The sequence below is a fragment of the Melospiza melodia genome, chromosome 3 (genome assembly GCF_035770615.1).
Source record: "Melospiza melodia melodia isolate bMelMel2 chromosome 3, bMelMel2.pri, whole genome shotgun sequence".
In the NCBI taxonomy this organism is placed as follows: Eukaryota; Metazoa; Chordata; class Aves; order Passeriformes; family Passerellidae; genus Melospiza; species Melospiza melodia.
The window spans coordinates 105342223-105369425 of NC_086196.1; the positions used below are offsets into that span (position 1 = coordinate 105342223).

General features: G+C 42.6%; 1 protein-coding gene across 1 annotated transcript; it reads right to left on the reverse strand.

Annotated features, from left to right (window-relative positions):
* Positions 1 to 3003: 3003 nt before the first annotated feature.
* LHCGR (luteinizing hormone/choriogonadotropin receptor) lies at positions 3004 to 27203 on the reverse strand. The gene is made up of 10 exons (XM_063153358.1): positions 27058 to 27203; positions 16422 to 16496; positions 14711 to 14785; positions 14100 to 14174; positions 13934 to 14011; positions 11329 to 11397; positions 10625 to 10699; positions 9309 to 9494; positions 6730 to 6810; positions 3004 to 4479 (listed from the first exon to the last, which is right to left on the reverse strand). Exons 1-10 carry the CDS (start codon positions 27201 to 27203, stop codon positions 3198 to 3200), a joined length of 2142 nt encoding a protein of 713 aa, XP_063009428.1. The 3' UTR covers positions 3004 to 3197.

Here is a 27203-nt window from a genome sequence, read left to right on the forward strand (position 1 = left end):
AGCTGCAGCTTTTCCCTGGCTGGCTTCTGTTCCTTGTAGGGCAAGATGGGCAATTCCATGGTGAAGCTGCAGCCAGGCTGCCTCAGAGCAGGATCATCTTATTGGAAGGGCAGTGCTACACTAAGGAACACCTCCCCCTTTGCTGCTACTCCCATGTCTGCTGGAATGAGACATTTTGCTTATCTCTAATCTCTGAGAGGGTGCAGAGGCTGGCAGAAGGGAAGGGAAAATCTGAGCATGGGAGAGAATGAATGAATGGAAGAAACAAAGGGAAAACCCCCAGCCCTTGTTGGTAATGGTGCAAACCCTTGTGCTGATGCCAAAAGGCAGGAAGTAGTTCTTTAAAATTTGAGTCTATTATGTGCTTTTTTTGGATGCCTCTGCTACTCTCCAGAGTCAAAGACAGGACACTGAACTAGAGCACTTGAACCAAGTGTGACATTCCTTTTGTCTTTTATAGATGCTGCTGGTGGAATGTGAAGAATTGTGTGTCCAGAGGCAGTTAAAATATTGCAATGTATGATTTCTTTTCCCCCATTCAGATGACTTGTAGCTGCACTGATGCTATGCTTCAGACCCATAAATGCACAAAAAATGCAGCTCTTACCACATGATAGATGCTCTTAGGTTTCAGCACTCTCTCACAGGCTCTGAGGTGCTCATGCTCTGTAAATGTGCACATTATGAACTGTGGGACCATTTCCAATGCCAGAAAGGACTGGGAGCAGAGGTAGTGTGGCACAGGAATCCATGGGACAGGACTGGATGTGCACCATTCACTAAGCACCACAAAGGCTCTCAATGGTGCTTCTGAATTTGACCTGTTTTTCCTGGTCACTATAAAATAAAGGGGCTAAAGAGTTTTTAGCTAGTTTTACAGGTAATATTAGTAAAGAATTACAGCTTTGAAGAAGACATTTGCAACTAAATACACCTGAAGTTAGGAATTTTTATACTGGAAAAAAAATGTTTCTTGTTAAAATGTAAACTCTAGTCTGTGACTTGAACAGTAATCAGTGCTTTTGATCTGAATAGTTTATGAATTAATGTTTTTGATTGCTGCTACTTCAGTTTAGCAAACATATTGCTGCAGATGTGACAGGATGAGGTGTGTAATACCAGTTATGGCCTTCAAAGATACTTCAGTAAATGGCTGTCTAAAATTTTACACCAGAAAGAAGGTAAAGTAAAAATAATGAGATAGAATAACAAGGGTAACTTGTATGAGAAGATCTGTCATGAATCTAAATTTCTTATTGAAGGTTTACTTATTTGGTTATTTTTGTGCATAGACAAATTTTAAGTAAATAAATAACATTTGATGTTTTGTCAGTGGTTTATTTTTTTATACAGCAATTTTGTAAATGGTGGATTTCACTGCACTTGCAGCACGTACAAAAAAAAAATAAAATTCAGAGACTCTCTTGCTGCTTATCTGTTACTTCTGCAGCTCTGTAGGGCAGGTGCTATCAGTTGTTATTAATTCTAACTCATTTCCCTTGCCTGTGGTTTCCTAACCATGTTATGTAGTGGGGAGGGTGTGCTTGTCCTGTTGAAACATGATGCAAGTAAATCAGTTGTTGCCCACTTAAGATATTGTGCTGTCGTGTCCTAAATTGTGTGCGGGACTCTTCCATGGGATGTCAGATGAAGAGTCTCAAAAATCCATTTTGAGGTAGGTGACAGAGAAGTTTTAGGCCCAGTAGCTATTTTTTTCACCAGTACCTTTGGCTGTATTATGGTTAGATGTCCTATCACAGTCTTTTTGGATCATTGGCTAAGATCAGGGGCTGGTGTATGTAAAGAAATTTATCAAATGGAATTTGTATTGATTGCTAAACCACAGAGTTTTAAGAGTCTCCTCTGTTCTCAATCCTGCTTTATTCCCCACCTGTGGAATTGCTCATGAGCACAGCTGTGCTTACATCAAGAGCTTTTGCACTGATTGAAACCATGGCATCATGCTGAAGGTAAGAGTGGGTCAGAGATGTTATTGCTAATTATCACAATTATGAACTAATGATAGACCAGTCACTGGTACAAAGAATTGCTTTCATTAATGTGAAGCAAATGTAGCTGGTGGTGCAGTGTTTGGCAACAAGAGGAGTGCTTTGGAACTCAGTTGCTGTCACAGACTTGAAAGCAAAGGACTCAGCTGAAAAGGAGAATGTAAAAGGTAAAAGTGATTGCAGTAGTACTGTTCTCTTATGTATCAGACTCTGCACTTAAATTAGCAGTGCAGTCACAAGTCTGGACCAGGCATTTAGCAAGATCACTTAGCATCAGGCAATGCATAGTGAAAGAAAAGAGAGATTTTAATGGGAAAACATTGTCACAAAAAGGTAACTCTGCTTCATCACCTGGAATAGAGTCGGATTATGTGTGCTGAAGAGGATCTGGTGCATTCCTGAATGCCACTGGTGATGTCAGAGAGTGGGACAGGTGGAAATCATTCCTGAGACTGTCTCAGGAGGGAAAAGAAGGCAGCTCTCCTGCTGCAGAGAGGGAGCCTTTACAATTTACCTGATTTGTGTGTGCACATGTGATGCCCTAAATTGCGTCCTGTGTGCAGCAGAGGAGGTTTTGCATCTCTTGTGATTTCCAGATCACACATGGCTGTGCATGGGTTAATAATTAAAGTAAACTGCCCACCAGCTCAGACTGAGATCTAATGTAAACTGCAAAATTGCCTGTGACGAAGATTCAATAGATAAACTTTCCTCCTTAGTGACATCTTTACAGCCTATTGCTTGAATGCTCTTCTTTAACTGTGTGTAGGTGGCTGTGTAATTGGAAGTTTCTGTTGATGATATGGAGGCTTCTAGTTTAGTGCCTCTTTCTTTAAACTAACAATGCCAGCACAGCTGATAGGAATGAAAAAAGAAGCCATGAAAGGTAGCAAACAGGCTTTAAATACTCCAGGGAAGCAGATCTGGAGAAAAAGAAGCCAGGCTGCAATCACTGCAGTACCTGTTAGCTTCAAGAACAACTTTACTCCTGGACTCTTCTGGTTCCCCACACAGAAAAGTTTTGCCTAATAGCCACCTTCCACACCTGTCATCACAAAGGAACAGAAGGGAAAACACCACTTTGAATGGCAGAAGAACAGTTATGTTGCATAAGAATTACTGACTGGCATTTTTATTTATTATGAAATGTTCAAGACACTGTAAAACAATCCCTAGTCACTAAGATAATCACAACTGCCCTTGCAAAGGGTAACTTGGCACTCTGGGTAAATTTTCCTTGTGAGATGTCTTGTCCGGTGGTGCAGGATAGGGCTTCTCTAAGGCTGACAAGAGCAGGAATGCTTGGGAGGCTTTGGTGGGGGCCGTGGCTGCGCCGCCGTTCTTGCAGTTGGAGTTATAAGCAGAGAAATAGTTCATCCTGTAGAGCTCTGCTTGGCTCTTGCAGCAGCCAAGCTTGCTCATCAGCAGGAAGAAATCCCTCCGAAAGGCTTTGGTGAAAATGGCGTAGAGGAAGGGGTTAGCGCAGGAGTTGACGGGGTAAAACAAAACCAGCAGGATCTTGGAGTTGGTCACTGTGATGAGAGGAACTTTGAAGGCAGCGGATATGGCAAAAAAGGAGATGGGGGCCATGCAGGTGAAATCTGTGAAGATCAGTATTGCCATTCTCTTGGCGACCTTGGTGTCTTTATTGGCGGCCACCAGCTCTGGGTTCTGCACGGCGATGTAAATCTTGATGTAGCAAGCACAAATGACAACGAAGGCGACGACATTGAGCACCAAGATGAGCAGGATGTAGGCTTGGGACAGGCCCGTTTCGATATCCATGGGCAAACAGATGCTGACCTTCATGTAGCTGCTGACCCCGAAGAGAGGCAGCAGGGCTATCCCGATGGAGAAGAGCCAGCCCCCAAGCATGATGGGCACGGCGTGGCGCAGGCGCAGCTTGCGGTCCAGCTGCATGGCGTAGGTGATGGTGTGCCAGCGCTCCAGGGTGATCACCGTCAGCGTGTACACCGACAGCTCGCTGGCAAACACCGTGAAGAAGCCGGCCGTGCTGCAGCCGCCGCCCGTCTGCCAGTCGATGGCGTGGTTGTAGTACTGCCCGCTGGTCTGCGCGTCCACCGAGGCGATGAGCAGCAGGTACAGCCCCATGCAGAAGTCGGCGAAGGAGAGGTTGCACATGAGGAAGCGCGGGACGGTGAGCTTGTAGTGGCTGGTCAGCAGAACGAGGAGCACGGTGAAATTGCCGGCGATGGCCAGGATGTTGATGAACCAGATCAGCACCCTGAGGAAGCTGTAGCCCAGGATGTCTTCGCAGGGATTGAAGGCGTCTGGTTCCGGGGTGCACGTGAGGACTTTAGGCTGGCAGAAGTCATACTCAAAGTCAAAGCCGGCCATTTCGCTGTCGTCGAAAATGGTTGAGTAGCTGTAGGGAGAACTCTCATAATCTGTTCCAAAGGAGTGTGTCTTCCTCTCTGCTGACCACAGCAATGTGCTGTTGGAGCCATCGCTGTAACCATGAAAAAACCACCCCCCAAACAAAGTGAGTTATTTGTTACATGCCACTCACATTCTTTTGCAAAAGACAACAGATAAGAGTTGTTCTAAAACAGTGATGTCCTCCATGTGTTTCTACAGGGTGTTTACAAATAACGAAGCCTTGTAAGGATGCTTTGTGTTTGGGAAGCAGCCTTGGAGAGCAGCAGGGGTCACAGTCCTATCCACAGAAATGCTCTCTTATACAACTTGCTTATTTGTAAGTACTTCACTTTCACTTCTTTTGGAGGAGCCATGGTTCTCATGCTGCTGGTTGGCTGCAGTCCAAGCCACAGCAATACCTGGGCTGATGGGTTACAGGTTTGATGCACAGAGGTTTCACAGGCAGTTGTAGAAGCCATACTGACACAACCTATGGATTTTAACTGTGCACCTTTGCTCCCCTTAGGAAAGGCACTTAGCAAACAAATTCCTGAGACTGTATATGGCTTGGGAGGTGCTGAGGAATTTGCTGTTTGCAGTATTATAGGACAAGGAGTAGAAGTGCATGGTTAACTAAATCACACTGATAGCTAGGAATTTGTTAAATTTAGGCTGCACCCAGTGCCTAATTAAAAACGTAGGTTTTTAAGATGGACTTCTAAAATCTCTAGGTCAGCAAGAGTGTGGTGATAAGCCTGCCAAAGAAGAAATGTGTTAAAAGTAAACACTGTCTTTTCTGGCACTTCCCTGCCATAACAGGTGCCCATTTCCCAACTTCCAAATCATCCTGATATGAGTGTTTGGTGGGCAAACACTCAGTACGCAGTGTTGACACCTGGAAAATATCTCTATTGAGGACAACTCTTGAGAAAACTGGTAACTTTAGGAAAATTTAACTACATGCTTAAGCTTCCACATCTACTGAAGCATGTCCATTAAATGATATTTCTGGAGCAGGGTCTTAACTGGCAAATGAAATTGAGCTGCTTTTCAGCTATTCCTGTGGGGCAAATAATGTCCCAAACTCATTATCCTTACTTCTCTCTGTATATGGAAAACTGCATTTACTTGCCTGGTTCAAACTGGAAAAGCAGGGAATACTTTTGACTCCATTTACTTATAAAAATGATTGTGATTTTCTGAGAGGCTGTGTGAATGTGCTGCTATGTGGAAGCTGGATTTTTGTGGGTTTTTTTGGTTTTTTTACTAGTAAGAATTCAGGACTTTCAGATGATTTCTGCTGTGGTTCTGCAGCCGTTAAGCCCATGAACCATAACCTTATTTTCACTGGCTTATTATAATGCCTGCTCATTGCTGGGAGAATTGCGGGGATTGGGATTTGCCAAAGGAAAAATCTTCAGGAGCCAATAGGCTGGGCAGACTATTTAATGCACAGCAGGAGTGCAACAGATGCTAATCCAAAACAAGCAGACAGATAAAACCAAATGGCAAGTGTAGGAGGCCTCACCAACCAGCAAACAAGATAATGTCCAAGGAAGTAATTATCCCAATGAATCAATCACATCTCAGCTGTATCTAGCCATTGGGATTTTGTGACCATAAGCTTGTTTCTTCTAGACTTTAGAATGCTTTGACGCCTCGTCAGGGCTGCTAAGAAGTCCCAAGATCTCCCATGTAGCTGCAGAGGGATGAAGAATAGCAAATCTTTTAACTTCTCCCTTAAAAGCTGGGTTAGAGCCTGTGCCATCCAGCACAGCCAGCACAACAGTTCTGATATTAGCCTTTCTCATTGTCACACTGAGCACTGTCAAGCAAAACTGTGATGATATGAAAAGACTTGTTTAGACCGAGTAAACCACTGGCATGGGGTCATCACACTTCTAGCTCAGGGACTCCATTCTACCATGGAAAACTATTGATATGCAGAGTTTGAGTTATCCTTTCTATAGGCAAAAAAAAAAGTTAACAATAACAGCTCTTCTTTGAATCACACCAATAACAGCATTTATTTCAGGGGATGGAAAGTCTCCATGTAGGCCACTAACTTCTGTAAATATTTAATCATAATTTTGAAATCCTTTCAGAATTCAGAAGGCAAACTGGAATGAGAAATCTTGTGAAATCATGAGGGTTTTTTATTCCCCTTTCCTTTAGAAAATCCAAATCTTGGTTTAATGATAGTAAAATTACCACTGTGCAACTTGTAGAGGTGACTGAATTGGCAGGCAAAGACCTGCTTAGTAAAAAACATGTGAACAGGAGAAAGGGGAGGAGGTCTGTATTTGCTACTTCCATCATTTCTATGCAGAGAGGTACTTACAGCATTTCGTTAGTTGGTCTCCTCATGGTGCTTTCACACTCCTTGGAGAAGTTGTCAAAAATGGAAAACAACAAATTCTGTCTGCAAGAAGGATGAGAAGAAAGTTAAGTTTCAGGCTGGATTTTGGCCAAAGCCTTGTCTTCTCTGCAAGTGATCTTCAGAGACATGTAAGGTAAGCCAGTGCTGGCCTCAAGGCAGCACAAATGTTCCTGCAGACATCTGGAAGTGGGAAGGAGAAGCCTTCAAATGCTGTGAAAATAGGCAGTGTCAGGATGTGTAAGGTGTGTAAGGATGGTCTTTCAGCTTGGTTATTGTGTAAGATGTATTTTTTTTAATAGTGAAATACCTAGAACTTGAATTAAATTGTGTGTTTTGAAATATTGCATTGAAGTGGGCCAGATTCTCCACCAGGGTGAATGGAAGCAGTTAGGCTGGCTTTTGGAGAAGTGCCTGTTCACAGCTGCTGGGAAACTGGCCTGATACAGAGCCCCAGAATGGGCCAGGTTGGAAGGGACCATGGTGGGGCATCTGGTCCAACCTCCCTGTGTCATCCTAGAGCACATTCCAGACAGTCCTGGAATATCCCCAGTGAGGGGGACTCTAACCCTCTCCTTTTAACCTGTTCCACTGCTTGGTCACCTGCACAGAAGTAAGTTCTTCATCCTATTCAGATGGAGCTTCCTGTGCATCAGTTCCTGCCTGTTGCTTTTTGTCCCATTGCCCAGCACCACTGAACAGAGCCTGCGCCATCCCCTTGACACCCTCCCTTCAGATACTGACAGACCTCATTGATGAGGTTCCCTCTCAGTCCTCTCTCCTTGGGGCTGAACAGCCCCAGCTCCCTCAGCCTTTCCTCACAGGAGAGGTTCTCCAGACCCTTGACCTCCTTAGTAGCCCTCCACTGGACCTGCTCCACATCTCTCTCATCCTGAGGATCCCACAACTGAGCACAGCACTCCAGATGTGCCTCAGCAGGGCTGAGCAGAGGGCCAGGATCCCCTCCCTGACCTGCTGGCACTGCAGTTCCTAATGCAGCCCAGGGTCCCCTTGGCCTTCTTGGCCACAAGGACACACTGCTGGCTCAGGGACAGGTCCCTGGATCCTCTGCAGAGCTGTTTTCCATCAGCTCAGCCCCAAGGCCATGCCTGGTGCATGGGGTGAACCTTCCCCAGGTGACTATTTTAAAAGCTGTCTGGGATCTGGAGGTAGACTTTGCGTGCTTGAAGTAAAGCAGTTTGAATAGTACAAGTTGAAAGGTGATACATTTGGCAAAATCTCTGGTTCTGAGCCTTTGAAAGTAGCAGCCAGGTATCTACCAGTATGAACGGAAATGGCTTTGTCTCACCTCATTGCTGATGCCCCTGGTAGGGGAGCAGTAATTTCTTGATTTGCATGGGATTTCCTCCCCAGCAATTTACAAAGAAAACAGTCACTTAATATAAATATAAGAAAGTGACTTACTAAGGCACATCTGTTTTTATAGGCCATGCCCATGCTTCAAAGTCAAGCACCCAAAAAACAATAGAGTATCAGAAATGTAGTTATCTTTATCAGAATAAATACCCTTTTTCTCTGCCAGAGTTGCTCCTGCCTTTGATACACTCAGAGATGTGATCTGTGACAGAATCAGTTCATTAGCAATGGAAATGCTTAACAGTAGAATCTTTGTTCTGTTCGTGCAGAATCAAGAACTCAGTAAAATGAGGTAGGCAGAGAAAGCACAGATTAACCCCTAATGTTACCCTAAAGAATTGGAATGTACTCCTGCCTTTCCAGGACGTCCTTGAAGTGAAGGCAGGGGGGTGACACTGATCAGGCCTCCCACAGCTGCCTGCTCAGTCATTGCTGGCCTTCATTTGAGATGGATGAGAAATGAGGCACCTCCATGGCTCAAACTAAACCCATCTGGAATTGCTTTGGCTGCCTGAAGCCAACTGGAGTTTGGTTTCTTTGAACCATAAATGCTGAAAAATGAGCTCCTGTTGTCTTGGGTTAACTGCCCCAAGTTTGTGGATGCAAAGCTCTCCCTGTGCCACAGTTTCCAGTTGTGGGGAGAACAATACTGTCTATTACTTGAAATGGTTGGAACTAAACTGTGTAATCTCTCTCTGTAGGCTTGGGGCAGGCATTAAATTTTGGTGGGTAATTGAAAGCTTGCCCTTTCTACTATGTCATCATATCACCTGTATTAATTAAGCTAAAGGCTACAGGGGTTTCATTTTATTTTTAATTAGGGCAATGTGCTATTGATAAAAGTTTGTTTTCTGTGTGCCAGTAGGCTTTTAATTGAGATACATTTAAGAAAAATGTAAGCTTTAAACAAGCTTAGAATAACGTTTCTGCTGGCAGATCCGGGGCACAGGATGGGATCCATTTCTGCTCTAAAATAAATGGACATAATTTTCCTGGCCTTAGCAGAGATTTGCTGTTTCCTGCAAGGCCTTGCAATGCACCACAGTTTTAGGGTTTAAAATGTAACAGGAATAAAGATGATCAAACCATGTGAGCCAAATAAAGCAGAATTGCCATTTTGGAACTTCTGAAGCACTACAGTACCATAATGTGCTGTTTGGACTTACCTTTCTGTCCTTAGATTTCGAAAAGCACAGCAGTGGCTGGGATATGTTAGGACAGCTTCCAGAAGACTGCTGAATTTATCCAGTGGTGGCAGCCTCTTTAATGAGTAAGATGAGGTTGCATTCAAGACCTGAATGGCCTCAAGCCCATAACTAGGCAGGGACTCCAGTGCTGTTGAAGAAATATCCCTGTGAAACAAAGAGAGCATTCACTTTTCTTTTCATCCCTGCAAAAATACCACCAAAGCATGACAGTAGACAACAGCAACTGGTTTTTTCATAAAGGTTCAGATCTGCTTCAGCACCTGATGCCCAGCTCAGAGACATGGTCTGTGAACTACAGAGCAGAAGGGTAAGAGCATCCCTGTGGCTCAGCAGCTCCAGCCAGGCAAGGAGCTCCCTTGATCCTGGGAAACTGAAACCCACCACTCCAGGGGCTGTGTCCTGACCTTTCCATTGGAAATTCATGCATGGAGTGAGAGATGTCTCTTTAAGCCAGAGACACTGAGAGAAGAAGGTGGGCAATAGTGACTCTCCAGCCAGCTGACAGGTAGGACACTCTCCTTTCTCTCTGCTTGGCTCTGAAAGGCTGTTCTAGGTGCTTTAATTAAATGGCTATTAATTAAAACCTCAAAAATGTTGTCATTCTTGCCAACACAAACTTAAGGAGTTTGGCTTACAGTAACTTCAGAGGGGCTGTTGCTGTGAAAAATGTCCATTAGGACATTAAACAAAGGAAAAAAAGGCTCACAATTCTGAAAGTGATGTCAGTAATGCCATGTTCCATAAAGCACCAATAAAAGGCACAAAAAAGGCATGTGCAGCACAAAGTGCTATTTACAGAAGCACACAGTGTTTTATTGCCAGGGCAGCCCTCCAGTAAGTCCTTGATTAATAAATCATGAGGATGATAATAACGAGTTTTATTCAGCATGAACTTACAGCGTGCAATCAACTGGTTCACTTTTATAAACAAGTTCTAAACCTATATATTGCCAAAACATGTCCATCCTACTAAAGGATGGTTAGTTTACAATGTCAGAATATAAGGTACAGGATCAGGAGGATCTGACGCAAATAAAGCAAAATGTCTAAGAGGTGGAGATCAATGCCAACGCTGGAACTGATATGTGTTGTGCAAACTCCTTTCACTCTCTAATTTCATGGCATCTCCTTGCCATGTTTCTACTTTGTACACAGAGGTTAAGAGATCAAATCTCCCTCCAGACCTGAAGCCTGTGTTTGCTGTGGTGACACAGCCCTGGTGGCACAGTGCAGTTCCCACAGGACACTCAGGTCATGGAGCTGTGGACACTTACAGGACATCTGGCCCTGTGGCCCCTCTCAGGGCATCGTTGTGGATCCGCCTGAGGTTCTTGTTGTCCTTCAGGATCCTATGGAACAAAAAATGAACTCTCTTTACATCTGTGTTTTAAAAATCAATTTTTTGGTTTCTTCTTCACACCTGTTTTCCATTCTTTCTCCCACCACAGCAGTGGTTGTTGCACTGCCTGGCTGGGGAGTGCTTGTATTTCCCATGTGACCTTTACTTCCTCTGATGCTGTCAGATCATTATCATCTACACTTAAATGTGATAAATTCCAAATTCTTCTGACTTTAACCAGGAGCAAACAGGCGGGTTCTTTCACTTCAGCAGCAAATACACATTTTGCCCAAACCAACACACTAGTCCTCCAGTGTGTGAGAGGGATTAAAAACTATTGATGTTTCCATGCATAAACTGTAGATTAGCTCTGGGCTACTGTTTCAAGTTCTACACTAATTTATGAAATTTTCTTAAGAATTATGAGCTTTTCTCACAAAAGCTGTACTATTTTAAGGGAAGTTGTTTCAGGAAAAGCCGTGAGAGCTGCAGGATTAGCAACTGAGTCACAGTGACACTGAAAGTTGCAGTTTTCTCATGGGTATTGGGAAACAGAAGACACAGCAAGTTAAACTGAACCTCTGACTATTTAAATTCTTATTTACTGTGTAAATTACTGAGGAGGGATAGCATACTCACAGTTGATTCAGCTTTGTCCCATTGAAGGCATGGCTGTGGATATCTTCAAATCCATTTTTATACAGCTTGCTGGAGATTAAACAAACATAAGGAAAAAAGATTTGGAAAAGGTGAGGTTACATTTTGTACTACAAGTTTCAAACCTCGGTGCTGCATTCATTTTAATGATTAGAGTCCCTGCTTTTAAAGAATGAAGGTAATATAGCTCTTAAATTAAGAAAGGTGCAGATTAAATTCTCTAAGCTCCTTCCTGCTTAGCTGCTGAAGAGAACTTCTGCTGAGGTACAGATCTTCCACCTGCTGAGGGGCTCAGCTGTGCCTACCTGGGGCTGAGATCCAGAAACAAGGCATTAGTCCAGGTAAGCTCCTGGCACACAGACAACAACCTGGAGGCAGGAGACCTGGATTTTGTGGAGTCAGCAGGTGCAGGTGGAAGACTGCAAGGCTGAGAGAGGTGTCAGGTGGAAAGCAACTGTAAAGCCTGGAGGGAGCTGCTGGATTGCAGATCCTCTGTGGATGGACAAATCTGCCAAGGGACAGCTTTGCAGAGAGGCAGGGGTGAGCTGTGCATCATCCAGCAGGCAGGGAGTTATCAGCTTCTCCAAGGTGCTGCTGCAGGCTTGATTTGTGCTGTGGGAGCCTTGCTGTCCCCTGCACAGGGACACTGGATGCCACCCTGCTTCCTGACTCCCCCCCTGGGGCCAGACACCTAAAGCCTCAGCTCTGCTACACCTCAAAGAGGAAAAGAGGTCCAGCTCTTTTCCTTCAGCAGGAGATGTAACCTATAGGTCTATTAATATCAATTTGTGATATTAAGTTCATGTATCCAATAGAAATTCAATACAGTCACTTGTATTTATTACTTTTTCTTTGATGTTAAGCCCTATTAGAAAACTTGGAACTGTTTATGAATTAAACAACATTTTTGTGGCTCTTCCACTTGCTTTTTGGACAGCACAAACTGGCCCTGTGAAACCAAGTGCTCAAATGTGGGGAACACCTGGCTCTACTTGATAGATGGTATCTACCTCAGCACAACGCTGAAATTAGCAATAGCCCTAAAGACCATGACAATATGTGGGATCAATTTCCCAATCCACAAGAAGCATTAACTGCTGGAAAGGCTAAATTAGCTATTTGCAGTGCAAAGTATGACTGCAGGGTGACTTTACACCTCCATAGATTACTTGTGTTCCACCAGACCATGCTGTAGCAGGAGGAATTACTCCCCCTAATTACAGCTAACAACATGGGGTGGAGTTAACACGGAGCTCTACAATTAGGAAGCTGCTGATAAGATAATTCTTTTCTTCTTGTGGTGAGATCCCAATCACAAAAGGATGGGAGAAAAATGACTGTTGGCTGTTTCCTGACTCAGACTCCCTCCCATTTAATACACTTTAGGGTTACAGTAAAGACTTTAAGCACCTTTCTCCATCTCTTTTATGTTCATTTTCTTGCACCATTAGCAGAATAATAATTTTTCTGGAGTTATTTTGAGAACTTGCTGGGAAGAAAGAGGCTCATAAGATGAAATGATGCACTAATCCAAGCAATTGCTCCTCTTTAGCATCGTGTAGGAGTAGCATTCAGTCACATTTATGCCCAGCTCCTCTTTCCTTTCCAGAAGGTATTGGTCAATACAGAAAATCTGGGTTAAAATTGCTGTCATGCTGGCACATCAGCCTGATGAAGAGCCCATCAGCTGCAGTTCTTGCAGCTCCTTTGCAGGTGCAAATACCCCTGGAGTTTTGGGCAGGGCTCCTGTTGGATGTGAGCTGGAGCCTGGCCCCTAAATCCGGGCCTGTGGCTACTACACCTGCTCTCTGTGGATCACAGGGTCCTTCCTTGGGAAACCCAAATTTTGGCCTAAATGCTTCCAAGAGGCTTAGCTTGTGATTTCTCGTCTCCCAGCACTACTTTGTGGAAGTTTTCCTGAAGCCAAGAGAGCTGTGAAATCCATACAGAGTTCTTGCTGTGCTGGCAGAGGACATTGCACCTTGGCTTTCTGCATTCCTCAGGTGGGGCATCTCATAGCATCAAATCCACCCACCTCACAGGGGGCTGGAACACTGCTGGCTAAAAGGCAAGTCTTGGGTGTGGAGACTTACAGGGATCTTATAGGAAAGTAAACTGAGGCAAAAGTAATCAGGGTTAAGAAGCAGTAGCCATAGTTTGTACCAATTTATTCTGTGTCGCCATCCCTCCTTTTCAGAGGAATCCTGTGCAGCTGAAGCTGAGCTCTCCCAGACTGCTTGGTCCCTGAAAGCACTGTTTCAAGAAACCACATCCCTGAGGTAAGAACAGAGACTTTGGCCTCCAGTGCAGTTTTTGTAGTTTATATCTTGGTGATGGTACTTTTAAAAACAACATTACATGGAAGATGAAGATTTAGATCTCTGGTCCTATTTCCTTTCCTAAATAAAACTCTGCTCTTCATCTTGAAGAACATCCCTATGTTTCTTAGGCATTTAAAATTCAGCACACAATACATATTTATTTTTTATGGGGCTGAATGTCAAGATTTTCATGAAGTCAACCCACTTTCCTCAAGCAGAAGTGTTATCCTCACAGAAGGAGCTAGAGCTAGGATTATTTTACTCACAGAGTCAGTGATTCATTGTTCATCCCTTGGAAAGCATTTTGGGGTATAATTGTCATACGCAAGTTATCACAGAGCTCCCTTTGGAAGGAAAGAAAAAAGGAGTTCTTGTCAGTGTCTCAGGAGCAGGATGGAAAACACAGCTGGGTTAGCATGGGTCTCTACTTACAAAATAAAATGAGCTTCCATTGAGAAGATCTGTGTCAGGTCTGGAAATTGTCTTATTCCAGTGTTACAAATGCTCCTAGAGAAAAGCATAATACCTATTTATAGAAGGAAATATTACCAGAGTGGATGCAACAAGAAACTGACTTGGTAGGTGTAAGTTTAACAGTGATTTAAAAACTGACTGACAAATCTAATTTTTAAAGTAGGCTCCAAAGGTATTTGTAAGACCTGTAAAAATCAAGTTTTCAGAATTCTCAAGCAGTGTCCTAGAGGAGCAGCATATGCTCTCACTACATTAAGCATGAGGGAGAGATTTTAGTTACATCTTCTGTTTAGTACTCTGTTAAAATGCAAGCTTTATTCTAGAAATAAGCACTTATCAGAACTACTTTGCAGACTTCTGTTTTGTCCATCACTGCCCTGCCCTTGAACACAGAAAGACCTCACTATTGGCTAACTCCAGGTTAAAGCTGTTGTAAAAAATGTACGAACCTCTAGGATGCTGTAATGCATGAAAAACCTTTCTCCTTACACTCCTTAATTTGATTTGTTTACTCCTTTGGAGAAAAGAATAAATAGAGCAAACAGAAAAGGAATAGAACTCTTTCTTACAAGTATTTTAGCCTTGGAAGATTTCTGAACGCTCCGTCCTCAATGTGCAACAGATTTTTTGTGTTCAGGATTAATCTGCAGCGAGGGAAAAAAAAGTCAGTATTATAATCAATATAAATTTGGGAGGACCCTGAGTTTTGCTTGCAATTTACTTTCTCAGAAAACAGCCTGCAAATGTGCTACTAGGTGCATTTTGTGGTACTGTTGGTAATAAAAACAGCCTGCAATTTTTAGGCAGCCAACACAAGATATCACTGCCTGAATTCTCATGGTTTTCTGAGCTGATCTGGCTTGCATATCCTGGTCACTGGTGGGAGTTGGCATTTTAAGCTTGGACCTGAGGGTGTGAGTGTGCCTGGTCCTTGCTCCACAATCAGACCCCTTCAAATCATTCCTCATTTCCATTACATTGCTGATGCTCTTCTTAGCCAGGAAAGGCAGTTCCTCAGTTTAACCTCTTAGGAGCTCCATGGACTTCCTTAGAGCAGTGGTTGGTAGAAGTGGATCAGCAGAAACTGGGAGAGAAATGTGTGAGAAATCCTATTTGCTAGTGGTCACCTAAAAACCAGACAGATCTCTTAATCATGGAGCATTTCCAGCAGCTGAACTATCTGGAAAAGCTCTGTTTGCCCTAAAGGCCAATAACTGAAGGCCACCTCCCTCCCAGCCCATTACAAAATACAAAGGTTTTAGCATATGAAATGGTAAAAAAAGTTGAAATTCAAGGATGCCATTGAACTCACTACCCTGATCATCCATTGAATGTGGATTTGAGTGCAGCTTGGGACATCAAGCCCTTGCAATGTGAGTCCTGCTCAGCTCTCAAGATTCAAGGAGGTTTGTTTGCCAGCTTCCTATAGCTCTTCAATGGCCTTGCTTAGCTTTTGGGTTTTGGAAGACAGGCATAAGACAAGCTATGCATAAGCTGTAGGTGAATGCATGGGGTGAAACCTTTCATTCCTTCCTTAAGCACACCACTGATTCTAGTGGAAGCTGGACTCAGTCAGAGGTTGAGTAATCTGTATCCCTTGCTTGTGTGAGTGACTGGCTTCAGTGATGTTCACATATAAATGAAAAAGGAGATGAATTTGTCCTCAGTTGCACAATTTTCAGCCACTCACTGGTCATGCTGTGCGAAAAAGGCAGTAATGAGATATTGAATCAGATTTAGAGTTTCCAATTCCACTAAATATTTCAGAGCATTCTCCTACTCGTTGCTTGTTGCTTTTAACTCTCTCTCTCTCTCAGATGCCTGTGCTATGAGGTCAAGTTTAAAATCAGTGCATGTTCTGTTTGAGTAATATTTTAGTGCTGCACAGAAGAGCTATGCATACTAAGCAGCTGCATTTTAATAATGTAGGGCTTTGAAAACGGCATCTTCAAAAAGAAAGATTTTTCTCATCTGTTGTCATCTCAAATTATTTCCCCACTTAGAAAACCTGACAGTGGCAGAGCTCCCCTCCTGCCACTGAGCTCACAGAAAGCAGTGGGACTCTGTGCAGGGATGTCTCTAGATCTCCAAGGCCAGGCCTTACAGAGTGCTCACTGTTTTACACAGGACTTTGATTGGCTTTGATTGAGATGTGTGATGAGAAAATTTCTCTCCAAAGTCACAGAGAGAGATCTGGTCCAGGAATACTTCTCTGCAGCCTGTGAACTCCTTGGTGATCCGAAACCACAGCGTGGATGCCTTTTTTAAACTGGTGCTCACATTTCAGACAAGGAGGGGAGGCTGTCAAAGGCACTCGCTTCTATTCTCTCCAGGGAGTCGCTCTGAGAGATTTCACTGCAATGAAAACAGCAGACATAAAGCAACACATTACCAGAAAAGACCCCAGAAATTGGCTTTCCACTTTGTATTTCCTTCCTTTATGCACATTTGTTCAACCCCTCCTGTCAGTCTTGTCTGTGCCTCACCTCAGACATCCTGGCAGGCCCTGGCAGTGGGGTTTGGGAGAGGACCAGCCTTTTCTGTCTTGGCAAAAGGGAAAGCCAACCCTTAGGAATAAGGGCCACTGTAAGAGCCAATTTCCATTTCCTCAGTAAATTACAGGTGAGTTAGAGACTGAGGGCCAGAGCAAATGTAAGCAGAGTGAGCCCAAACCTCGTAAGCCTTTTCCTCCCTCCCATTATTGGTTCTGCTTAGAGAATTTATTTGTGGGGTGAGGACATGGATAACATTCCCAGTGCTTCATGTTATTATCAAGTCAGAACTATGGTCCTCTCATCCACAGATGTAGAAACACACAGATATGGATTCAGCACACTTCATGAGCAAAGTTTGGATTTAAATGCCATTTTCATTACATGCGTGCAAACTGAAAAGAAGTATCTCTTTTCATTCTGACACAGACAAACATGACAGTGTTTGGTGGCACTCTGGGATTGTGATGTACAGATGCTCCTGTTCCACATGTGTACTCAAGATTAATCAATACTGACATAGAAAAACAAAACAAATTTATTAGATGCTTGCTAAATGCTCTAATGTTTTATTAATTCTAAAAGGAGCAAAGCAGAAACAAAGTTTCATTGAAAATTTTGCTTTTTTATTTTTCCAATTATTTATTATTAATTAAAATTTTACAATGACAGCCTAAAGGGAAGATTCTGAAAGCTTCCAAGCAGAGAACTGATGAACAAGTTGATAAGTTGCTCCTTTTCCAGGTGAGCATAAATGAAGGATGGCAAATGAGTTTTCCGATAAAGAATGTCAGCCTAGAAGCTTCCAGAAGTTATGAATTGATGACCTGCAGAGCTAACAAGCCTGAAAAGATTGTTTAGCATCTTTGGGATGTACATTCATTTTTGTGATGGTTAGGATCTAATAGGCTGTGCAAAACTGAGTCCTGAAAGTAAATTGTGTACATTGATGCATATATAAGGGAAAGATCTTCAAAATTTCTCAACAGAATTGGCTAGAAGGGCACACAAAGCAAACCTAAGATTACACACTCTCAAGAAAAAAATATTTTCCAAACAACTGGACTGTGTTTACATCATCAGAGTCAGCATTGTCACAGTCCTGAGTGTTAGCTTAATTCCATTGCAATTATGAGAAGACAACTCTATTGGTGATACAAAATCCCTTAGACCAGAATAAATTCTGTGTTTCATTTGTGGTGGCAAAGGGGGATGCACACTAGAAATCACACAGTTATTGTGTATGTGTGTTTTAAAGAACTATCAAAGATGTTTTTCATCATCATAAATTCAGTGAGAATGTTATTTTTGGTATTGCATCAGTTAATTATAAATAAAAGATGGATGTAAAATAAGTGGCCTGATTCACAGGCTAGGTGGGATTAGTGCCTGCTCACAGAACTTTTTTGAGGTCTGAAACATGGTTCTCTCATGGGATCCTCCCTGTGAGCCACAGTTTTTCTATTGGCATATGTTGGAATGACTTGAGGCATGAGAATAATTTAGCATCTTTCAGAGAGTGATGTGTTGCCAAATAGCTTATTCATGGATTTATAATTATAAAATATGTATTTTTCAAAGCAGCACTAAATCTCAATAAAATTATGAAGTGTTCTACAAACTAACTTCAGAAAAATACATTGATTTCCACACAGTAAATTTAGAGAGATTCATTAAAAACACACAAAAAGATCAATTAAATTCCTGTTATGGAAGGGATGTTGTCCAAGAACAAAACATTCTTGATGGAGACTATGACATGTGTACAGTTTGAGAAAGTGTAGCCTCAAGTCATGCAGGTAGGAGAAATTTTGTAGATTTAAGTTGGTCTCCAGTGTGAAAATAATCAAGTTCTCATTAAACATTCAGATGCAAGTGGATGCAAGAATACAGCACCACTGGATTCTGCTTTAATACTGTATTGCTGTTGGATATGTGCAGCAGAGAAGTGCAAAAAGTGCACCTTGAAAAGAAAGCAGCATCTTCTGTGCTGCTGCTTAAGTTCTGGGGGAGGTCATTTCCCGCTCCTCACTGCACTGCTGTGTCATCAACTTTGTCCTTTAGAGGCCACTCAGTGCAGACAAAATAAAAAATAGAAAATAATGGAGACTCAAGCATGCCATTTCAGCTGGAATAACAGCAGAAATGAGGGCAGGAGGGGTGAGAAGAGCCTTATGGTCTGAATCCTTGATGGAAAATGGGTACAATGCTGAGGGTCAAGAAGCAGCGCAGACCCGGTGAGCAAAATTACAGCACTTGGAAACTGAAAGATCAAAGAAAGGGCTCAATCCTACTGATCCTCTGCCAAGCTTCTCTCTCACTGCAAAATGCTGAAGAAATGCCTTATTTGGGTCTTCTACAAACGCATAATGTGCCATGGCTGTCATTGCAGAGGTAATGTTTGATGATAGAAATCTATCTCCTCTGCTAATCAAATGCTTCTCTCATCAGTTACTAAGCTGTATCCAGTTCTCTCTGACATGATTAATATTTCATTATTTGATCTCTAAACAGCTGTTAAAAATCACACATTTTCAAAGGATCTTTTGTGTACTGTTTACATGAAAAGGAATGCTATGTTTATCCTTCCCCTGTGGTTTTATTTCATCAATAGAGTGTATTAGCATTTTTACATTATTATAAAAAGGATGATTTAAAAAAGAAAATTAAGGAAAAGCCTATGGAAAATATTGACAACTTACATGATGAAGGCATCTTGAAGTCCTTCAAATGCATGTGATGGGATTACTTTTACAGGGAGATGAGTAAATGATCTGAAAAAAACAGAAGAGAGGAAGGAAAGGGTTGTAAGGCATGGGGTTTCTTTGTTTATAATTGTACCATTATGGTAGGGAGAAAACCAATAAAGCATAATGCCACCTTATTTTTCTCACAGTTCTCTGTACCTCTGGTGCCTGATCCATTTGGCATTGATCTCAGTTAAATGGAATTCAAAAGATATGGTGTCAGTTCCTCAACAGCATAAATTTGAGAGTAATCATCAGATCAATAATAATCATAACCTATTTAGTAAATTTATAGCCTGATGAAAGTAGGCTGCTGCATTCACAGTTAAAGGAAGCTAGAGGCTATTTAAAGTTAGATCCTCAGAACAAGTGGCTTTCATATAAAGCTTTCTCTATTAAAACAGTATCTTTGTGTTGGCTGCACCATGTTCTCCTCCCAGCAATATCCCTGTAATGTTGCAGTGTGGCATCATGAATGTGGCTGTGCACAAAGTGTAGAAGAACTTCTAATCAGGCTGGTATAAAGGAATTCTTTTTTTAAATAAATTGCATCAGTGTGGTTAGTTGATTCAAAGCAAGTGTGCATTTTAAATTTAATTTTTCAGTTTCTCTGATTGAGAAATTAACAATGATGTGGGAGGCAGAAGCACATTTTACCATTCTCCACATCTGAACCACAGTACTTTTACCAGCCAATTTATCTATCCATGACCACATTCTCCCTGATAACAACCATAGGAAAATATTTAACATATTTCAAAATGTTATCTCTGTGAAAACAGATAATTGCTCCATTTTGCTTTAGAATGACAAATATCAGAGACATTTGTTTCCCATCCTTAAACTCACCCCCTCTAGGCTTTTTGACTGAAATGTTTTCATGCTATTCACATAGCCTGCTTTTTTTTTCCATTGTTATTATAATCTTTTATACGAAGAAATATGTTTATTGTTGGCAATATTTATGTTAAATGTTCAACAAGTTTTATATATATAAATATATTTTATATATAATATATATAATTATATATTTCTATATATTTTACATAAAATATAAATTTTATATATTTTAAATTATAATTTTAAATATATAAATTTTATATATTTTATATATTTTTATGTTTTATATAATATTTTTTAATATATATTTAAAGACATGTCATACCTACACATTAGAAAGGCAGACTGTATGCATACCGTGTCTAGGGGTTACAAATCTGGATGTACCAAGGAGCCTGGAAGTCACTTCCTAGCTATGTTCCAAAAAGTCTGTATGATTTGGGGCAAAAAATTTAGTTCCTTTGGACTTTGTCTTCCTGTCAGTAAACTGGGAATAACAATGCTTCCCTGCCTAACAAGGATATATATGTTTGTCATTCCATTGTGATTGGGTCATACCTGTATCCAGATTGATGCTGGCATGTTTTTCTCTGTGTGAGGTTTGGCTAAATCAGGAATGAAGCTAAATCATGCAGCTTGAAGAATGTATTTTTTCCCTGAAGGGTAGAGACAGGTAGAAGTAATCTGCTGTAGGTTTTAACACTCTGAGCCAAAAGGAAAAGAACTTCAGAAAGAAGCCAAAAGAAGAAGCTGAGAAATTCCTGCTCTATAACCCTATAAGTGCACCATCAACTCAGGAACAAAGGAAATGGAAATGTGACTGAAGGTGCAAAAAATAAAACCAAATCTTGACTTTCAATTACATCAGGCCATGAACCTACTGCCTCCCTGTGACATGTTGCTGGGTGAGCAGGGTGCTGGTTGTAATGGATGTAGAATAAGTGGCAGGTGATGATCCTCAAGGATCATCATTGGAGTAACAGGTGATGATCCTCAAGGTGCTTTCCAACCCAAACCATTCTATGATTCTGTGAATATTCACTGAACAACCCCAGCTCTCTCAGCCTGTCTCTTTAGGAGAGGTGCTCCAGGCCACTGAGCATTTTTGTGGCCTCCTCTGGATTTGTTCCAGCAGGTCCACATCCTTCTTGTGCTGGAAGCCCTTGAGCTGGGTGCAGCTCTCCAGGTGGGTTCCCACAAGAGTAGAGTAAAGGGGAGAATCCCCTCCCTTGCCCTGCTGCTTTGGATGCAGCCCAAAATACCACTGATTTTCTGGGCTGCCAGCACACATTGATGGCTCTTGTCCAACCTCTCCCCCACCAGCACCCCCAAATCCCTCCCAGAGCTGCTCTCAATCCATTGTCTGTATTTGTGTTTGGGATTGCCCTGGCCCACAGGCAGGGCCTTGCCCTTGGCCTTGCTGAGCTCCCTGAGGTTTGCAGCCTCAAGGCCTCGAGCCTCTCCCACCTCTCAAGGTCCCTCCTCCCCTCCAGCGTGCTGATCCCGCCACACAGCTCAGGGACATCCCCAAACCTGCTGAGAATGAGCTCTGTCCAACTCACCATGCTGCCAGCAAAGGTGTAAATCAGAGCTGGTCCCAGTGTGACCCCTGAGGAGTGTCACTTGTCCCGCTCTCCACTCAGACATTGAGCCATTGACCAGCTCTGAGTGCAACCACTTTTCCACCAAGTGTCCTATCCATCAAACCCATCTCTCTCCAATTTCAACACAAGGATGTCATGCAGGCCAGTGTCAAATGCTTTGCACAAGTCCAGGTAGATGATGTCAGTGGCTTTTTATCATCCACCACTGCTGTAACCCCATCCTAGAAGGCCATCTAATTTGTCAGGCATAAGATTTGCCCTTAATGAAGCCGCATTGGCTGTCACCAATCACCTCCTTTTCTTCCATGTGCCTTTGCATGGCTTCCAGGAGGATCTGCTCCAGGATCTTGCCAGGCATGAAGGTGAGACTGAGTGGCATGTGTTTCTTTGGGTATTCCTTATTTCCTTCTGTAAAAATGGGGGTTATGTTTCCTCTTTTCTTAATTCCATCATGATGTCAGCTTTCCTAACCTGATCCCATCTGCTTAATTTTTCTGTGCTCCTCCCAGGCTACCTGTATCTGCTTCCACCTTCTTCCCTTCTTTTTCTTTTGTTTGAGTTTGTCCAGGAGTTCCTTGTTAATCCATGCAGGCCTCCTGGTGACTTGCCTGACTTCCTCCTTCTTGGGATGTATCACTTCTGAGCTTGGAGCTGATCTGGAGCATTCTTGGGACCCTTTTCCCTCCAGGGCTTTATTCCCTGGGACTCTGCCAAGCAGGTGCCTGAAAAGACCAAAGGCTGCTGCAGTCAGGGGTGATGAGCTTGCTGAGTGCTCCCCTCACTGTCCTAAGATCCTCAAAATCATTTATGGTCGAGAGCCAAAGGCTGCCCTTGGGCTTCACATTCCCCACCAGCCCCTCCTTGTTGGTGGGAACAAGGCCCACACTGCACCTCTCCTCCTTGGCTCCTCTATAACATGGAGACAGAAGTTATCATCAAAGGATTCCAGGAACCTCTTGGATTGCTTATGTCCTGCTGTGGTTGAAGTCCCCCCTGAGGACCAGGACTTGTGAATGTGAGGCTGTTGCTCTCTCTTTGTAGATGTCTCATCTGCTCTGTCTTCTTGGTGGGATGGCCCGTTCAGATTTCTTTCTGACAGCACTCAGATTGTGAAACTCAGATATGGCCATTCAGCTTTTGGCAAAAAATGTTTTTCAAAGCTACAAAGCTTCAATACACCTAACTTGCCTACACTGCTGGCCTGACTTCTGTAGCTCATGAAAGGAGGGAGGCACCCATCTTTAATACAAGTTGCCTGCACTGTTTTGAAGACTTTTGTTAAAGGATAAATATTTGCTCTTTTAAGAAAATCTGTAAAGTTTCTTTCATATCTAATGTATCATGACTTGTGTGCTTGTACTCATTGCTGTCATTCAGAGCTGACAATGCTGCAGCTCCACAGAATTGCAGGACTTCTCATCTTTGGAAAAAGACAGGAAGAAGTGGAGCCAGACTTCCTGGCATTCAGCAGCCCTTGGCATTTCTATCTTATCAACATTGGTTTTCAAGGTACATAATTCTATGCAGTAAGGTTTGAAATGGCCAAGCTAAATGTATGTAAGGCTATCCAGGAGCATTTGGAAAGACAGGAACTGCCACCACATGGACTTGAGGTCCAAGAAAAGCTTTTGAGAGCTCTGGATGCCCCAAGAGCTCAGGACCACTTCAGTCCTGCTGAGGAGGAGTCAAAGCCCAAGCCCACTCACACCACTGGAGGAAATTGCTGTGTTACAGAAGTGACCTTTTGCAAAAAGTGTTTAGTTGAACTGATTAATAATAACAATAACATAAAAAGCACAGGCCCAATAGCAAGAGGTGTGAATGAGTTGTTGTAGCTCGGTTGGTTGTTTTATTTTAATATGTCTATTTTATAGGATTACTTGTATTTTTAATGCCCAAAGGGTGAACACATAAGGTAGACTGCTGTTGGCAAGCATTTAATTCTGTAACATCCCTAAGCTTGGGAGGATTGGGAATATTGATTGAAACTATGGCTGAAAAAACACTATTTTCCTAGGATTTTTATAATTTTCTGGGGGGCAGTGTAAAGGGTTGGCATTGATTTTTAAAGCCCTGCATTGGGCATTGTCTACCTGAAATGTGAACTGTGATATCACACAAGCACCCAAAGTAGCATTTTTCACTAGGTGATGATGGGTCATATAATCTCCTATGGAAGACACTTTGTCCCTGAAACTGAATTCTTTTGACAATCCCAAAGAGCCAAATATGTCCCCAATAAAGACATGACAGAACTATCTACTTCTTCAGGCTTTTGCCACAGAGTTTTCTATTTGATATTTTATAATTTGGTCCCTAATCACATGTCACTCACCCAACTGCAGAAGCTCTGAAAGCAGGGGCACATGTTCAGATACAGCAAAGTGAACCTCACCAAGAAATGAAGTTTTTGAAGGGGCAAAAAATCTGAAGTTATCCAATACCCATTGCTGCACAGTTGGAGTTGGGTGCCTTTGCAGCTAGACTTTGCTTAAAACCCCAAAGTACATATGAGATTTCAAAAGAAGAAAAATAATGTTTTGTTTCAAAATATAGTGTATTAAAGATTATTTTCCTTCTGAGGACATGTAGCTGCTGTAGCCAAAGGGCATTCAAAGGTGTCTGAATAACGGAGGTTCTATAGTGTTTGTGTAATGTCCAAACTAACAGCAGGAATTTGAGAAAAAATATGGTCAATTCAGGACTGTATAAACCCCATAACTCTGCAACCTGTCAGAAGCCAAATAATTTTGAAAAAGTTTTTTAGCAATAATGTCACATGGCAAGGATAACTTGGGTAAAGAAAAATGGCTGAAATTTCCCTATGGGAAATAGACTGTGGACATAGCAAAGTATCAAAAATACATTTGGAAGCACAGATCATTACAGCATCAGATTTTACTCAGATCTATCTGGAGTTACATAGTGGAGCTTATTTTCTTGACTGACAATTAAGGACTATTCTGAGGTCTGGCACTGATGGAAGGATGTGGGCAGAAGGAACTGTGCTGGAACAACCTAAAGCAGCATTTCCCCCCCAGATCATTAATGCACTTGCAGCCCCACACTGCAATTCCCCTGGTACATGGGAATGAGGGGTTATGAAGGGAAAAAAATAACATTCTCTTGCTTTCTCTCTCATGCACAGAGCTGTGCAGGGCAAGAAGAGAGCTAGGAGGACTGAGAGAGTATGGAAAGAGAGGCAGTCGGCACTAACAAAGCTCCAAAAACCGTATGAATAAGAGAGAGGGGAAGACAACAGCTAAATTGGTAAGAAGAAACTGGTATGAAAACCAGAGGAAGAGATGAAAGAAAAGTAAAAGAGGTTGAATAACTACTAAACAAAAAAGTGAGAATATATGTACACTGTGGAGTTAGTGACTACATTCATATGTACAGCTTTGTAATTGTATGGTGAATGCAAGTTTTTAAATAAAAAAATACAAAGAAGTGGAAATTTTAATAGTACAGGTTCCAGTTCAATATAAATCAGGCTGGAAGCAGGAGATGTACATGTCTGTGAAAGACAGGGATTTTTTTAACCTTTAAGTGTAAATATTTTTTTTGTAGGAGTATTGAGCTAAATCTTGGTTGAACTCTTTTCTGACTGTAAAGTTGGTTTCTACAGCCAGCCTAATAGCAGGACTTTGTGTACAATCATTAGGATTAAATGCTATGTTGAAGGTAGAAATGAAATTTTTATTTCTTCTTTTTGTCCATTACCTAGCCCTGTTGCTCTCAGTGAGGCAGAAATGGCAGCAGCCATAAACCCATTATCTGTCCTAACGTGATCACTGAGGTTGAGATGTGATTTCTTCTTGGGGTGACAGATGGAAAAAGGAGAAATAAAAGATAAAACCAAAACAGAGAAAGAATAAAATCAGGTACGTTTAGGGCTCTTGATAACCTCTCTGGGCTGTGATGTGCATCATCCTAATAGACATGTTTAATCCACTCTGTATGTGCTGTGAATACTGAGGAAGAAACATGATGGGAGAGTCTCCTGCTCCCATGGGCTCTGCTTTCTCTGACACTAAGGTAACACAGGGAAATAGGGAGGGAACCAATCCAGGAAACAGGTTTTTCTACAATCTCTGACTTTGGAGGAATGGTTCACATGGCTCTAGATGAGTACAAATTAGGTTTTCTTGCTCCTATCCATTCTTGAGCTAGGGAGAAAGGGAAGAGGAGCTCAGGGTTAGTATCATCCCTAGGGAATTTCAAGAGCGAGTTAAATTTACAAACAAGTCAGATGAGAATGGAAAACACAGACTTTGTTTCCAAAAGGGTCATAATATGAAAACCCCAGCTCAATTCATGCAGAGATAACCAAGTGATCCTGGAAATGGCAACCATCCTATTGGCTGCTCCTCTAATCCCATATTTTGATGCCACGATTGTTTAGATCAGAGCTGTAACTGAGCCCATAAACAACACAACACTTTAATAACTACATATATCAATTATTTGGTCTGGTCTCCTAAACCATGAGCTTGGACTATAGTGTGAGAGTGGAGAAAGGGAATGCCCATGATGCCTTGTTTTAATTTAATCCTAATTCCCAGCAAAGCATTAAGCAGAAAGTTATGATGGACCACCCTGCAGAGATCTAAACAGCTGTCAAAACTCACAGCAGCTTTTTTACTAAGAGAGGGGGAAAAGAAAATAGTGAATAACTTGTCAGTGAGCTGAACCTCAAGGAGTTTCAATGAGCCCAGTGAAGAGGATTTTGATGCTTCAGGATAGAGGGAAAATTAATCACACAAACTTTGGGAGAAGAGGTTGCAAGAAGTCCAACAGAGTTGTGAAAGAATAAAACCAAACCCTAGAACTGACAGAACGCTTAAGTTGACTACTCAAGACTTTAATCGGGTTTCTTTAAATGTAAGCATGCCATTACAAGGCGTTGGTTTTGGAACAGGAAAAGCAGTTTATGCCTCCGGCCGCAACGAGATACCACAGAAAAAGCCCTGACACCTGCACCCCGTTCCTCTGTCACTGAGGCTGCCGGACGAGAAAAAGTCCCTCGAGGATGCTCGCCTCCTTCCCAAGGGGAAAACTCTGCGTCCGTTTCAAACTTTGAAAGTCCCAAAACTTCAGACGCGCATCCCGCACCTCCGCGCGGCCAGGGATGCTCCGAGGGCCCAAAGGCAAAGGCACGGCGGTCCCCCCGTCCCGTTCCCCCCGAACCCCGTGGCGGTCCCCGTGGGTGGGAGCATCCCGCGGTACTTACGCGCGGGCGGGCGCGGGCAGCGCTCCGTGCGCGGGCGGCGGGCAGCGCAGCGCTCCGTGCGTGCAGGCGCAGCGCAGCGGGCAGCGCCCGCCCGCCGCCACCGCCAGCAGCAGCAGCAGCAGCAGCAGCAGCAGCCGGGGCACCAT

Bases quoted from the DNA above. Each gene is read 5' to 3' on its own strand.
- LHCGR (XM_063153358.1), bottom strand. From the start codon at position 27,203: ATGGTGCCCCGGCTGCTGCTGCTGCTGCTGCTGCTGCTGCTGGCGGTG. The intron at 14,175-14,710 runs GTAAGAAAGAGT...GCTTTTCTCTAG, and splicing joins CTTCCAAGGCTAAAATACTT to GAGCATTTGTAACACTGGAA. The intron at 4,480-6,729 runs GTAAGTACCTCT...TCATGGTTACAG, and splicing joins AGACCAACTAACGAAATGCT to CGATGGCTCCAACAGCACAT.